Raw genomic sequence first — 16,627 nt, forward strand, 5'->3', positions numbered from 1 at the left:
CATGAGCTTTACTATTTAATGATGTGCTCTGAGAAAAGAACAGTCTTTGATTAGCCTTAAATCTGATACTTTTAGTGGTTACCTCAAATTCTTTTTGTTACGAGAAATTGTGGATAATCATTTCACCATTCACTTCCATAAAATTCATCTTTTTAATACATTTTTACCATTTATTCTTCTTTACAAGCAGGAAAAAGATACCCCAGTCTAATGAAGCCTCCTCATCCTTCCCTCCTAGGCAAGAGGGGCTTTGGATGCCCCATCCTGGAAGCGTTCAGGGCTGATGGAGCACTGAGGAACCTGCTCTGGTGAAAAATGTCCCTGCCCAACCAGGGAGGCTGGAACTGGAAGATTTTTAAGGTCTTTTCCAACCCAAACCCTCCAATGATTCTTTATTCTCTGCCTTAGAACAGCTCCATCACACTTTGTAGCTTTCTCAGTCCTGTTTGTGATGGAAGGGTTAACAAAACAGCAATATCTGAGATGAAACCTTTCTGTGGATTTACATCATGCCAGGTTTCATTTTACCTGCCCTTGCTGAAGACATTAAATGGTGAAATTTTCTCTCTTTTTCAGCAATTTACTCTCTTTCCAAGACATCTATTATTTTCTCCACTAGACTCTGCATTTAAGAGATGCTTTGCATTAGATGCTTTTTCTGCCTTTCTTACTTACAGATCTGACATCATGACATTTTCTGGCAAATCTTCCTGGTCCCTTTTTGGATTTGGCTGCCCTAAGTAATTCTGCACTGCTTGCAGAGTCTGCCACCTCAGAGCTCCCTCCTCTTCACCAGGTTGTTTAAGAGCTTGTTGAATGCCACACATCCCCGTGCAGCTCCGTGCTCAGAACACTCCGTGTTTATCCCTGCGTTGTGTTTCCTTTCACTATCAATCCATGACAACACCTTTCCCCTCATCCCACTGCAGCTCATTCCTGTCAGAGCCTCTTAAAACTCCAGCTAGACTGTAATAAAAAAAAAAAAAAAAAAAATCAGCCTTGTCTCCATTACCCAACTAGCCACTTAATATTCACTTTTCCTCTAAAGCTTTGCCACCAAGACACAGTTAATCTGAATTGACTTTGAGACTTGTGAAATGTGAATTGGTGGTAAAACAGCAATGTGATAATTTGCATTTACTTCTGGAAGTAAAAACCAGCTGCTGATGCTGAGTTTTTCTACAGATGCAAAAGCAGTCCCAAACAGGAGGAAGAGAAAAACAAGTAAACTGAAAGAGGGCAGCCCTCCCACCTCCTCCCCACCCCACATTCTGCTCAGTCCTTCACACTCAAGCACACTTTAGGTTGTTCAGGCTTGAAATACAAACATCTCCTTCCAAACAGTTGAAATAATCAGCCTGAGCTCATCCCCAAGGCCATTTCCACCACCCTGAAACGAGAGCCCACATTTTATCCCTGCTGGTTCATCTCACAGGTTATGAACAGGTCCTACCTGGCAGCGAGGCAGTCAGGATGAGGGGGAGCAAAATGCATTTCTGGAAGCTCTCCATTGGAGCATTCTCTCCTGGTCCCCGAGGCAGGAAGCCACCAGTGGTCACTGCATGCTTGAGAGGACAGAGCTGAAGGACAGAACTCCTGGAGAAACTCAGGAATGAGTTTGGGTGCTGTGACGAGGGTGACTTTGTGTGACCTGTTCCACCAACAAGGGGAAAAGATTAAATGAGGGAGGGTTTGGAAGCAGAGCAGAATCTTTCCTCAAATAACTGTTTTTAAAGACACAGAGGAACTTGTTTTCAGCAGAGAAACCTCCTCCTGCAGATCTCCCATTCCTCAGCCCCTCCTGCTTCAGCACTGACGGGGCCAGGGCAGCTCCAGCTGCATCATTGAAGTTACCCTTGAACAATTAGGAAAAATAATTCTCTGAGCTGCTGCACTTGTGGGGATGAGAAACATCAAATCTCCCCCCAGCTGCCCAGACTGAGCCCTCAGAAAGGCTGAGAATGCAAAAAAAAGATCCCCAGAGTTATTCCTCAGAACCTGAGAGTGCCTCCTATATACCCCACAATAAACCACCTGCAGCTCTCCACTGTGGTCAGAAATAATGCACAGATTCTGGGTGTGAGACACCACCTGACTCCCATATTTTCTGCTTTTTCAGTGTTTGTGATTCACTTGTCAGATATTCTCCTCCTCCCCCTCAAAATATGTGGGAGAGGCTTTTACTGCTCTTGGTTTACAAATTCCTCATCTGGGCCACTGAAGCTTGCCTTTGTGAAAGGAACCCGGGCCAGGGGATGTGGTTTTGTGGCCAGACCAAATTTCTTGTCAGGAAAAGTGTTTCTGACTGCTGGGGTGTTCTTTGTGGCAGCTCTGTGCAGGGCATGACAATTCAGTGTCACCACAGGGACACCCTGGGTTCTGCAGAACGAGGAGGTACCAGAGCTCCGTTCCTGGGTGGAATCTGGCAGGCTCAGCTTTCATTTCCATCCACATTTTCCCATTTTCATCCACATTTTCCCGTTTTTCAAGCTTTCAGTTTACCCTGGGAACCTTCAAGGTTCCCTGTCAACTTAATCAACATTTTCAGCCAAGCCTGTGGGCTGATTTCTTCACCTGTTTGTTCAGGTTTTCCTGGTGTGTTTTAAAAGGTTTTGGGGTATTTTTATCTCCATATTTTATGTGTGGAGGAGTCCCCAGCAGGCAGGTGGGGAGGGAGGGTCACTGTGCAGGGCCTGCAGGGATTTCTCTGTGCTCTGTCACTGTCACAGCTCTTGGCTGTCACACACAAAGCAATCAGGATTACAGGAGCTGGTATCATCTGTCACACCAAGGGAAACAGCCCGAGTAAAGCACCAGGGAACAAATCCAAAACACAGGGCTGGGTCCTTTTCCAGGAAGCTGTGACACCAAGCAGGATTTCCAACCAGAACAGCAGCCTTCATACCCCCCCTGACCAATCCAAAAGCAACCTGAGCTGGGCAAAGTTTTACATGGTGAGGAATAAACTGGCAAGAGCATTGTGCCAAATCCAGGACAAAAATCAGTCAACAGCTTGGGGTGAAGTAAAGCAAGGCAGGAAAGGGAGGGATCTATAATATTTTGTTTCACTTGGTTTCAAAATGGACTTTCAAAGGGCTGGGAAATACAATCTGATCCCCAGATGAAACAGGATATTTTGGCTGAGGATGAATTAAATGCCTGGGTTTGTTTTGGGCTGCTTTTCCCCTCCTCTGCCGGCGCATGGGTGACTCAGGTTGCTCTGAGCCTGCTCCCTCCCTCATCCACGACACAGGCAGGGGATAACAACAATAATCATCCCCTCCAGGAATGGCAGCTGGACCCAGAGAGGGGCTCAATGCTTTGGGCACCCCACGACAGACACCAACCCCAAATGCCAGGAAGCAGAACAGCAGACAGAGCCACAAACCCCTCCTGCCACCCAGGGCAGCTCCATGCTGAGGCAGGAGCAGGGAAAGGGGCTACAAGGGTTAAATTATCTTCCATCCGGGAAGCAAATCCAGGGCTTTACCTGGATCATATCCCTGGTGCTGAGCTCTGTCACCGCTCCCTTCTGACGGCAGCTCCGGCTCCCGCTGCCCACAGGGGCCTGAGGGGATCCAGGGGAGGGTCCCGGGCCTGCCCGCACCTGTGTCCCCAGGAACGTCCCTCGGGTGCTGGGGACGCTGTCTGCGAGGGAAGGGAGGCCGCTCCGAGCTGTGCCCCAGCCGCAGGCCGTGCCTGGCACTGTGACACGCAGGGATGGCCTCTGCCTTCCCCCGCCCTGTGCCTGTCAATGTTTAACCGGCCCGGAGGAAGTGACACGCACGGTGACACACGGAGCCAGCCCTGCACGGTGACACACGGAGCTGGCTCTGCACGGTGACACACGGAGCCAGCCCTGCACGGTGACACACGGAGCTGGCTCTGCACGGTGACATGGAGCGAACTGAGTCCCGCACGGTGACACACAGAGCCAGCCCCGCATGGTGACACACGGAGGGGACCCTGCACGGTGACACACGGAGCTGGCTCTGCACGGTGACCCATGGAGCCAACAATTCTGCATGGTGACACACGCAGTGAACTCAGCCCCGCACGGTGACACACGGAGCCAGCCACGCACAGTGACACACGGAGTGGACCCCGCATGGTGACACACGGAGCCAGCCCCGCACGGTGACACACGGAGCTGGCTCTGCATGGTGACACCCGGAGCGAATTCAACCCCGCACGGTGACACACAGAGCCAGCCCCGCACGGTGACACACGGAGCCACCACTCCATGGTGACACACAGAGAGCTCCGCACGGTGACACACGGAGTGAGCTCCGCACGGTGACACACAGAGCCAGCCCCGCACGGTGACACACGGAGCCACCACTCCATGGTGACACACAGAGAGCTCCGCACGGTGACACACGGAGCCAACCCCGCACGGTGACACACGGAGCCAGCCCTGCACGGTGACACACGGAGCCAACCCCGCATGGAGACACACGGAGCACCGTGGGACAGCCGGGACCGGACACAGGCACGGCCGGGGACAGGGCTCGGGGCGGCCAGGGGGACAACCGGCACGGGACAGGGACGGCCTGGGACAGGTGGTCCTGTCACAGGGACACTGGGGAGAGCCATGATGCCAATTTCCCATTACAGTGACACAGGTGAGAGCCATGGTACCTGGGACAGGTGTCCTCTGTTACAGTGACATAACTGAGGGCCATGGTGCCTGGGACAGGTGTCCCCTGTCACAGTGACACAGGTGAGTGCAATCGTGCCAATTTCTCCTGTCACAGTGACACAGGTGAGAGCCATGGTGCCTGGGACAGGTGTCCCCTGTTACAGGGACACAGGTGAATGCAATCGTGCCAATTTCTCCTGTCACAGTGACACAGGTGAGAGCCATAGTCCCTGGGATGGCTGTCCCCTGTCACAGTGACACTTGAGAGCCATGGTGCCAATTTCCCCTGTCACAGTGACACAGGTGTGATAGCGCTTGGAACAGGTGTCCCCTGTCACAGTGACACAGGTGAATGCAATCGTGCCAATTTCTCCTGTTACAGTGACACAGGTGAGAGCCATGGTGCCTGGAACAGGTGTCCCCTGTTATAATGACACAGCTGAGTGTGATTGTGTCTGGAATAGGTATCCCCTGTCACACTGACACAGGTGAGAGCCATGGTGCCAATTTCCCCTGTCACAGTGACACAGGTGAGAGCCATAGTCCCTGGGATGGCTGTCCCCTGTCACAGTGACACTTGAGAGCCATGGTGCCAATTTCCCCTGTCACAGTGACTGTCATGGTCCCAATTCCCCCCGTTACAATGACACAGATGAGAGCCAAGATGCCAATTTCCCCCATTATAATGACATAGGTGTGTGCAGTGCTATCAATTTCCCCATTATACTGACACAGGTGAGAGTGGTGTGCCTGGCACAGATGTCCCCTGTTACAGTGACACAGGTGAGTGTAATGGTGCCTGGCACTGATGTCCCCTGTTACAGTGACACAGGTGAATGTAATGGTGCCTGGCACAGATGTCCCCTGTTACAGTGACACAGGTGAGTGTGGTGTGTCTGGAATGCATGTCCCCTGTTACAATGGCACAGGTGTATGAGGCTGGAGCACACCCCACTGTTGAAATGCCCAGGCAGGGTGGCAGAGAGCAGGAGTGCCTGTGCCAGCCATGCTGCTGCCAGTGGTCACTGTCACCCCAGCTGGGGGTGCTGGGGTCCACCAGCAGCCCTGGACAGGCCCAGGGAGCATCCAGGGGATCGTCTGCAGCTGAAGGAGATGGGGCAGGGCTGCAGGTAAGGCTTTGTAAGAGCTCAGGTGTAAAACTTTTCAGGTAAATCTTTTGCATGTAAAACCAAGGTGCCCATGCAAGGACAAGGGCAGGGATGGATCAGGCTGTGGCAGCACTGGGGAACATCACAGAGTCACAGAGTCAATTAGGGTGGAGAAGACCTCTGAGATCATCAAGTCCAACCTTTGCCCGAACATCACCTCGTCAACCCGACCGGAGCGCTGAGTGCCACACCCTTAAACGCCTCTCAAAGCCTTTCCTCAAACGCCTCCAGGGACAGTAACTCCACCTCCCCGGGAGTGCTTTCCAGTGTTTAATCACCTTTTCCGTGATGAAATTCATCCTGTTGGCCCGGGAGACCGAGAGGGTTGTGTGTGTGAGATGTTCCTACAGCCTTTGTCTCCTTCCAAGAACTGCAGCCTGCATTTTATGCCATTGTGGTCAGTGAATTGAAGTGATGTGACACGTCAGGGGATAACCTGAACTGATGTGAAACGTCAGTTTTACATCCCTTTTTTACAATTTAAACTTATAATTTTTATGATTTTTAAATTGTAAAAAAGGGATGTAAAACTTCCCTAAACTGTATTTCCTATAAGCACAGTAACAGTAGCAAGAAGAAATTAGTGCCACAGTGACTCAAAATGGAAGGGTTCAGCAAAGAGAAATGAATCATTCACTTTGGGGAATAGTGAGAAATTTCTGCAAATGAATTTTAAAAATTTTGCTTTATTAGAAAAAGTATTTCCCAGATTTGTTAAAAAAAAAAAAAACATGAAAGCTGCAGGAAGAGGTTTTTTTGACCAGTTATAATTTTTTGTTACTATTTCCTTGACTTTACAAACCTTCTTTTTTAAAGTCTAAAATGTCACACTCTTGTTCCACCTACTCAAATAACAGTATTGTTGAAATGCTTTCCATACAGGTGTGTCTGAATAAAGCTAGAGGAAAAAAAAAGAGATAAATAACATCTAATGAGCACTTTCCATCTCTGGTTGCCCAAGCAGGAGAAGTGCAGAAGGTTAAAATGAATTTTTAAACTTGAATTAATAGAGATAACCCTTCATAAAAATGCTTTGGAAAGGATAATTGCTGCTTTTAGAACTTTCACAAAGCTATCATTTGGCACTGCTGGGAAGAGATTGTCCTCTCTATGCTGAGGGGATGGGCAAGAACCAATGAAGAGCAATTTCAGAGATGGCAGAGCCAAAATCAGCTATGTTAGAAAAGACCAGCACGTGCACTGACATTTTATTAATTATTAATTACTGCCCTTGTCAGCTCCTTCCTTCCTTTGGCCTTCCTAATGAACCATGGTGTTGGGATGAGTAAAACCTTGGGTGAGAATGGAGTGGGATGGGATGGGATGGTGTGCTGGTGTTCACAGGGGTCTTAGGATGAGGGAAGAGATGAGAATCTGACTCCATGTTTCAGAAGGCTGATTTATTATTTTATTATATTTATTACGTTAAAACTATAACAAAAGAATAGAAGGAAAAGTTTCATCTCATCTAAGCTAAGAATAGAAAAGAAAAGAATGATAACAAAGGCAGCTGTCAAGGGCTCTCTGTCTGAGCCAGCTGACTGTGATTGCCATTAATTCCAAACATCCACATGAGACCAATCCCAGATGCACCTGTTGCATTCCACAGCAGCAGATAATCATTGTTCACATTCTTTCCCTGAGGCCTCCCAGCTTCTCAGGAGGAAAAAATCTTAAGGAAAGATTTCAATGAAAAGATGTCTGTGAGAGAGTGGGGTAAGATGGAATGTGATAAGATGGAGTGTGGTAAGATGTGTTCCCCAGTGTGCATGCACAAGGCTACCCTTGCTCATGATGTTTAAAAGACCAGGTCCTTACTTTGCCAGCCTGATTTCAATGGAAAAGCATCTTGGTCACTCTGTGAATCACCAGGCAAGTCCTGCCTCCCACTCCAATTCCCCAAGACACTTCTTTCCAATTTTTCCTTTTTCTTCTGCTGGTGAGTAGGAGGATTTTCACCCTTCCCCCCTTCCCCCCTGGCCCCCCCAGCCCTTCCATGCCCATTTCTGGATGGTGTGTACACTGTGAACTCCTAAGGAACCCCCACAATTTTGTTCTGGGGTGTGTGAGGCTGGAACATATGTCTGCACAGCTTGCTGTGCCATTCCACACAAGGAGCTCTGAGGACTTCCTGGGATTCACTGAGGGAAACCTTCTGTCACTGCCACTGGGGCCACAAGTGTAATTTCTGTCTCCCCTGCAGGAGAATGGGACAAATTGTCACTGTGGGAATGACTTCAGATGAAAAGAGCTGGTTTAGATTGGATATTGGGAATAAATTCTTCCCTGGGGGGGTGGGCAGGCCCTGGCACAGGGTGCCCAGAGCAGCTGTGGCTGCCCCTGTGTGGGAAATGGATTTGTAGAAAATTCTCAAACACAGAAGGCTCACACAGTGTGTATCCGTGTGCAAACTTTAAGATAAGAAATACTGATTTAAGAATACCATAGGATAGGACAGACATAGTTGAGTGAGAACCAGAACTAGAAACAAGTTTCAAAGAAATACAAATAGGTATCTAGTCTTACAAAAAAGACTAGATATTTTAGAGAAATAGAACTATGAAAGATGCATTGTAGTAAAACCCACAAGGGGTAATTTTAAATTTTTTTTTCCTTGCTGATTATTATTATTTCCTGATTATAATGAAGCCACAGCTTTATTATATTATATATTATATGTTATATGTTATATGTTATATATTATATGTTATATGTTATATGTTATATGTTATATATTATATTATATTATGTAAGATTATATATTATATATTATATATTATATATTATATATTATATATTATATATTATATATTATATATTATATATTATATATTATATAATATTATATATTATATAATATTATATATTATATAATATTATATATTATATACAGAATTGCTGTGGGCCCTTAATGAGGAAAGCTTTGGACATAATCTTCTTCCAGACTTTCACACCCAGGAGGCCTCAGGATTAAACTTTTTTTTTTTTTTTTTGGCACAAATGCCCTCAACAGTTTTTATTTGTCCTGAATAAATCTGCACAACTGGAATGCTGTGCTCCAGTCCTCTCTTGCCAGCACTCCTTGGGAACCACATTCCATGCTTCCCCTTTGCCAGGTGCATTTCTCCTCTCCAGCACTGAAACCAGTGAGTTGTAGCTGCAAAAAAGTGAAAATGTCATCATTCAGGCCAGGTAGGTGAAGACATTTATCATTTCTTACTTCATCTTGCCAGTTCAGGCAAGATGAAGTAAGAAACTTTATCACACAGTGACAGAAGATGCAGCTCTGGTGCTGTCAGAGGAAGTGTAAATCTGAGAAGGAAATTTTTTAATACATTAGTTCCCCTGGCAACATTTTCTTTAGCTTTAGAAATGCTTTGTCTCTGATTCAAACAGCTTTAATTGCTCTGGTTATCCTCCAGTTTATTCTAAAGAACTTTTCAATGCGTGATAATGTGCCAGGAAAAGGGAAACATCATTCTCTACACTCATAATTATGATTGCATTTTTCATTATTGCTTAAGGTCATGCTTTTTACACTCTTCCTGAGGCTTACATGGAAAACAGATTACTCAAGGAGTTCAAGCAAAGTGCAAATCTCTCCAGAGCTCCTTTAAAACTGGTGCTCACCACCTCTCTCTTGCAAGCACAGTGAGTCCAGCTCTGGGCACAGCAGATGGACAAAGCTTGGTCAGAGGAATGCACACACAGACACTGAGTCCAGGGCTCCAAATCCCACAGGACTTCCCAGGAAAATTACCATAGGACTATGGAATTAAACCCCTTTTCACACAGAATCCCACAGAATTTATAGTATTGGAAGGGACCTCTGAAGTTCATCTTGTCCAACACTCCCAGGCCTTTCTTGTTTTCCTGATGGTTTTGCAAGGGCTGCCAGTTATGAGAAAGATTTCTACTCACACCTCTGAAAATAGAATATTAATGAATATTCCCCAAGTGCCCTGTGGGGATACCAGCTGTGGGTTTCTCTGGATCTGGATTGAAGGCACTTGAGATGGTATTTCATGTTCAGACTCAAGTATTTATTATTTCTTATCAGTAAAACAGTCTCACTAATGTGAGTTCTGCAGCTTTTCATCAGAAGGCACAAAATGGCCAACAATCTCTTGGTACAAGGTCTTTTAAGACTAAACTATCCAATGAAGAACTGACACCTGGATTATTTTCCCTTTTACCCCAATAACTGATCCCAAAGAGCTGCAATGGGGACTTTTCTGCCCAATTACAAAATGCCACCCAAACCCATGGAGAAGAAGGAAGAAGCAGCATGAAGAAGAAACCCAGGACAACACCCTGTGCCCTCCATCTTGCTGCCATCCACAATATACTAAAAACCCCAAACCCTCAATTTCTCACCAAGTGATGCACCTACACTGCTCTCTATAATTTGTTTCACACTTTTGTGGATTCTGGTCTACCTTGAAGTCTGGGAAATTTTCTCCATGAATGAGGGTCAGAGTCAGTGCTGCCCTGGGGGTCAGAGCAGACACAGAAATATTCCTAGTGCCCTGGGTTTCTACAGTGCCCCACAGGGATGAGCCAGAGTGGCACAAGCACAGTGGGTGTGATATTGGGAGATCTGCCTGTCTCCCTTTTACATTTTCATTAAGCACATCCATCCCTGTGGCTGACGTCTTGCTGCTCCCTTTGGGCATTCATTCAAGATCACCAAGTAGAAATAGCAGGGTTGTTTTTTGGAAATCAATGTTTCCCCTGCACTGTTTACCCTGTGGTACCAGGTCTGTGACTGAGAGCTGCCCTTTTGCAGTAAGACACCGTGAGGCTCTGGAGAGATGGGCTCAGATACTCAATTTCTCTTCATGTGGCAGAATCACTGCTGTGTTTTGGCTTTCTCCTGTAGAGGAGCAGTGAATTTATTTTGATATTCAGGCTGAGAGAGTTGGGGCTGCTCACACCAGAGAAATCTCCAGGGAGACCTTACTGCACTTTTCCATTATCTGAAGGAGCTACAAGAGAGCTGGAGAGGGAATTTTTACAAGACCTTGTACTGATAGGAAAAGGAGGTAATGGCTTTAAACTGAAGGAGGGTCAGTTTAAACTAGATATGAGTGAGAATTTTTTACAATGAAGAAAACCACAACAGGTTGTCCAGAGAAGTGGTGGATTTCCAATCCTTTGAAAACTTCAGGGCCAGGCTGGACAGGGCTCTGACAAAGTTGAAAATGTCACTGCCCACAGCAGAGGGGGTGGGACTGGATGAACTTTAAAGGGTCCTTTCAACCCAACCACTCTGATTTCATTATTCTGTTTGGTCATTTCCTTTGAAACACTTGTAGACAAACAATAAGGGGCTCTCAGGCTAAAATATGGGGGCAGGAATAACAGGTCTGTATTAGGGAAGAAAAAAAAATTAAATAAACAATGCAGTAAACTAAAACAACACTGACAGAGTCAGAACCCAACCTGACACCCTGTGGGTCAGGCTGTTGGCAGCAGTCCCATTGGAATTGTGGCTCAGCCCTCCTGCAGTGTCAGGGGTGGCTCTGCTGGAGCAGGGATCCTGTAGAAAGGTGCATCTTCCTCTGAAGATCCAGTGGAAGGAGAGGCAGCTGCTGTTCCTCTGGGAATCCAGTGCAGAAGCCGTGCTGGTGTTCCAGAATCTCCAGATTATATCCAGGTAGTAATGCTTGGCTCCTCCCACTGGGGTCACATCTCCCAATGGGATGCTGTAGTTCTTATCAGCCATGCAGTGACATTCAATAGCTGTTATCAGCAGATGTCCCCTCCTGAGGGAGGAATGACTGTGGAAGATATAAGGAAAACTGCCCAATGATCAGAAGACAAATGTGGTGTTTGAGGTCCCCAGGACGAGGTGAGAGATGAGAATTTGACTCCATGTTCTCAGAAGGCTGATTTATTATTCTATTCTATTCTATTCTATTCTATTCTATTCTATTCTATTCTATTCTATTCTATTCTATTCTATTCTATTCTATTCTATTCTATTCTATTCTATTCTATTCTATTCTCCCTGAGCTGTTCCACCCCTCCTCAGCCTGCCAGCACCCAGCAGCATCACTCTCACTCCTCATCCTGCTCCCAGCTCAGCTCTCTCTGCTCTCTCATTCCCCTCTGCACCTTGACAAGCAGCAGCTCAGGGTGGAAAAGCTGCAGGTCCCTTTGTGTACCCAAGTCAAACATTTACTTACAACTGCTGTTTCAGCAGGAATAATTAAATTAAACACGGAGGGATTAGAGCTGCCTGACGGATCCACGAGCTGGAGGTGCAAATCACAGCACATCAGTAATTTATGGCATTCCATGTACAGGAGTTTGTGGAGTGGAATTGTGTAACTGGAAATGGAGCTGGGATTCCTGAGGAGCAGGAAGGTGATTGCAGACCTCTGTCCCTGCACCCAAAGTCATAAATTAAACAAGGTCAGGTTAGGTCAGTAGCTGAATGCAAGGAATGTTGTGTACATGGTTCACTTGGGCAGATTTTAAGAAGGGACATGGATTTATTTCTTTTTTCCTGAAAAAAATAATGCATCTTTGAATATGGGAAACATTATTTCTCAACCATTAAAATCATCCAATTACATTTTGCAGTGAAAATGTACTTAAGTGAACTCTTTAGAAGAACAGCCTCAAATCCTCTGTATTACAAGGTTTTGAAAAAAAGTCTCTGTTTGCTCAGCCAGAACATGTGCAAATTCAATTCTGCTTTTTCAGGCTGGATCTCCTATGTGTTGCATATGTCCAAGTCCTGTGACAATATTTGCAGATATTCCTGGGAATATATCGCTGTCATGAACTAATGAATTGAAGTCCAGTGAAAAAAAAAAACCAACTCAAGCAAAATACATCAGAAATGTAAGCAAGATAAAATAAAAGATAAAGGCAGTAAGGGGTGACTTTTATGGGTTTTTTTTATTCATAACTGCTTGTGTTTGAAAATCAGTCTGACAGTCTTCAGTTATTTCACATTTTTCCTTTAAGTGTTAAGAGAATAGCCCTGTAATTCCAGGTCCCAGAAGGGCCCTGGCAGCCATCCTCAGGCACACAGTGGGGCAGAAATCACTACAGTTTGGCTCTTGTTCCTCCCAAAGGTATCAGCTGTAGTTAAATTTATTTTTTCTTTCAATTTCCCTCACTATTTCCTAAATCATTTTTGAGAAGGGGAGAAAATTCAACAGCTTCAAATTCAGATTTAAGAAGACTAAGCGTTGAATCCTGCTCGTAGGTCACAACAACCCCGGGGAGCTCCAGGCTGGGCAGAGGGGCTGGGAAGGCCCTGGGGGTGCTGTGACAGGGGCTGGACACGAGGCCAGGGGTGCCCAGGGGAACAAGAGGCCCCTGGCAGCTGGGCTGGATGGGGAAATGTGTGTGCAGCAGGAGCAGGGCAGGGATTGTCCCTCTGTGCTGGCTCTGAGAGGCCCCTCCAGGGCTGGGCCCAGTTCTGCTCCTGCAGGAGAGCCCTGGAGGGGCTGGAGCGTGTCCAGGGCAGGGAACGGAGCTGGGCAGGGCCTGGAGCCCCAGGAGGGGCTGAGGGAGCTGGAAGGGGCTGAGGCTGGAGCAAAGGAGGCTCAGGGGCCCTCGTGGCTCTGCACAAGTCCCTGCCAGGAGGGCACAGCCGGGGGGGTCGGGCTCTGCTGCCAGGGAACAGGGACAGGAGCAGAGGGAGCGGCCTCAGGCTGGGCCAGGGCAGGCTCAGCTGGGACAGCAGCAGCAATTTGCCCATGGAAAGGGTTGTAAAACATTGCCAGGGGCTGCCCATGGAGTTTTGCAGTGCCCATCCCTGGGGGGATTCGAGAGCTGTGCTGATGTGGCACTTGGGGACTTGGGGACTGCAGGACTCAGTCAAAGGTTGGACTCAATGACCTTCAGTGTCACTTCCAACCCAAATGATTCTCAAATTTTACTGGTTTTAACTGGAAAAGGAAGCAGCCCCTGACACATCAAAACATTGATACATTCACAACCAGAAAGGCAAGAGAACACACACAAAACTCTGGTAGCAAAATTCTTTACTAATAAAATATCAAACATGGAACTGTTGGCTCAACACTCTCATGTTCTATGCAAATAACACAAACATTGTCACGCCTCTGAGATGAACATGGCATTGTCACCTGCACACATCCATGAGGAGCAGCGTCCCTGTCACATCCAGCACACCCCAGGAGCCCTTTTCTCCCCTTCCACTCTGAAATAAGGCAAAAATTCCATTGCAAAAATCCCCTTCTGTATTTTCAGCAGTGCCTGGGAGGGTTGTGCCTCCTCAATAAGTCTGAGTCAGAGGAGCTGCGAGACCAAATCCTTTGTGCACAGATTTGAAAATCCTAATTTAAACTGAGAATGTGTTAGTTGATGAATTAGGGTTGTGGGGGGGGGGGGAAATTGTAATAATTTTTATGCATCCAAAAACTGATCTTGGAAGAAATAGAGTGTGCTGAAATGTAACCAACTCTCAGACACTGCCAGCTCTGCTGATTTCTGCACTCCTCCCCACTTAGAAGCAGTGGAGTAACTTTTAGATTACCTTTTCAAAGCTATTCATTAAAAAAAAAAATAAACATTTAATGAACTTCTAACCCAGAATGCATAAAAACATAGGGGTAGTGTTCAACTTCTGCAGACAAACTGTCCCCAAATTTCCTGAATTCTTTTATCAGTCTACACAAAATTTTAAAAATAAGTATATGTACACTGCAGAATTGTGTTTACAGTTCTGCTTAGATTTCTGATCGTTTTGTGATGGCCTTTCATAGGAAAATGAATCTAATTTTGCAAAAGGCCACTAATTCTGTTTTGATTGTTCTAAAATTCATGATCTGAGGCCTCAGCTGCAAAAGCTAATTTAATTTAGCAGATACATATAAACTCACTAGCACAGTGGCTTTGTTTAAACAAATGGATTTGCCTTACATGCAATCATCTGCTTTTTCTTAAATCACAATTTCCAGCAGGGTAACTTTATGTTTTAAGTAATTAATTACTCAATTAATATATGCTTATTCAAAGCAGCCTAGGGAGCAGGGGAAGGGTTTATTCTGGAGAAAAGGAGGCTCGCGGGGATTTCACTGCACTTCATGGAGGAGTGCAGTGAGGGTGTGCTGAGATGGGGTTTGGTCTCTTTCCCAAGTGAATTGCGACAGGACAAGAAGCAACGGCTTCAAGTTGCACCAGGGGAGGTTTAGATTGAATTTATGAAAAATTTCTTCCCAGAAAGGGTGGTAAAGCACAGGACAGGTAGCCCAAGGAAGTGGTGGAATCACTGTCCCTGAAAGTGTTTAAAAATGTGCAGATGTGGTGCTTAGGGACACCTTTTGGGGCTAATGGCTGGACTCAGGGAACTTGCAGTTCTTTTCCCAACCTAAACAAATCTATGATTCTGTGAATTACAATATCAGTTTCTCATTTACACAAAGAGAATCATTACACTGAGGAAAATTCTGTGCAGAAACTGAAAGCTTTCACTTGGGAAACCCCTCTGCAAAGAGGAGAGCAGCAGAAAAATCCCTGAAAATCTGAATCCCTGACATTTCAACCCAAACTTGTCTGCTCCTCAGCAGAGCTCCAGCAGGGCCAAATTAAATACTTTGGAGACTGAGGTGGGGACAAAACATCCTGAAGGCAGCAACAGAGACATCCTGCCCAGGTCACTGGAAATGGCAATTCCATCTCCCAGAAATGGTGCCAGGATGGTTTCAGCACCTGGTGTCAGGTCCTTGTTCCCAGTCCTGCAGAGATGGATTCATGGAGCCCCCACAGAATGGTTTGGATTGGGTTTGAGGTTGGAGTTGGGTTTGGGGTTGGGTTTGGGGTGGAGAAGGCCTCGAAGAACATCCATTCCCACCCCCTTACCACAGACAGGGACATCTTCCACTGGAATTTAACCCCAAAAATACAGAGGCTGAGTCTGCAGAAGAACAGTCAGCAGCTGGATTCAAGTAATTTGGAACATTCCTTGACTCAAATAAAAGCCCCAGCCAAGAGGCCAAGCCACCTTCAAGGGTGACTTTTTTTTTATGCAGATGCAAAGCCACAAAGTGCTGGCACCAGGCACAAAGGTGGGAGTGAGACCTGCAATTGCCTGCAGGATTATTTCATTTTTATATTATTATTTTTGTGACTGTATTGTTACCTGTGAGAACAAGAAGAGAGCATCAGGCTGATGATGCTGTCCCAGCTCACAGAGCTCTGCCCCTCCAGACAAGGAGCTAGCAATGAATGACCAGGGTAAATCCCTTTCTGCTGACCAATTTTCCACAAATTAAAGGACTAACAATCTTGCACCTTGGGCACAACCTCAATGAATGACACAAGATATTTCTGCATGTTACATGGAAAAAAATAGTGATTAAAAAGATGTTGGTTTGGCTTTATCAATCTGAGCCATCATGCCTTCTGAAGGCAGCTAAAGTATTAAAAAATAGCTGAATTTTAAGCAAAATGCAGCTATTTAAATATTTTAATTCTTTAAATAAAATATTAAAATTTTATTAAAGAAGCTTAAAATGCAAAAGACCATTCTTCTGACAAACAAATAAACATTGTTTCGTTCATCATCAGTGGTCAAAAATAAGTGCATGATCTTGGGTTACACCAGAGGAAAATAAATAATACATTATAACCATTATTAAACACTTCTCAGGATCTTCCTGCTGAAAATATTTACCCTGCTCTTCAGACACAGACAAGTAAAATGAGATACTTGGAGAAAAGAAAAGAAATTTCAAGGAAAGGAAATTTCAAGGAAAGGAAATTTCAAGGAAAGGAAAGGAAATTTCAAGGAAAAGAAATTTCAAGGAAAGGAAAGGAAAGGAAATTT

General features: G+C 45.8%; 1 protein-coding gene across 1 annotated transcript in view; it reads right to left on the bottom strand.

Moving 5' to 3' along the window:
• The window catches only part of IGSF5 (immunoglobulin superfamily member 5), a 30,874-nt gene extending 27,320 nt beyond the window's left edge, over positions 1-3,554 (bottom strand). Inside the window, exons 1-2 of the mRNA XM_058018635.1 lie at positions 3,491-3,554; positions 1,454-1,651 (exon numbers count right to left, since the gene is read on the bottom strand). Of these exons, the coding sequence (XP_057874618.1) occupies positions 1,454-1,511 (58 nt within the window). The 5' untranslated portion in view covers positions 1,512-1,651; positions 3,491-3,554. The remainder of the gene's footprint in view (positions 1-1,453; positions 1,652-3,490) is intronic.
• Positions 3,555-16,627: the final 13,073 nt, after the last annotated feature.

This window comes from Melospiza georgiana, chromosome 2 (assembly GCF_028018845.1).
Source record: "Melospiza georgiana isolate bMelGeo1 chromosome 2, bMelGeo1.pri, whole genome shotgun sequence".
NCBI classification, from domain to species: domain Eukaryota; kingdom Metazoa; phylum Chordata; class Aves; order Passeriformes; family Passerellidae; genus Melospiza; species Melospiza georgiana.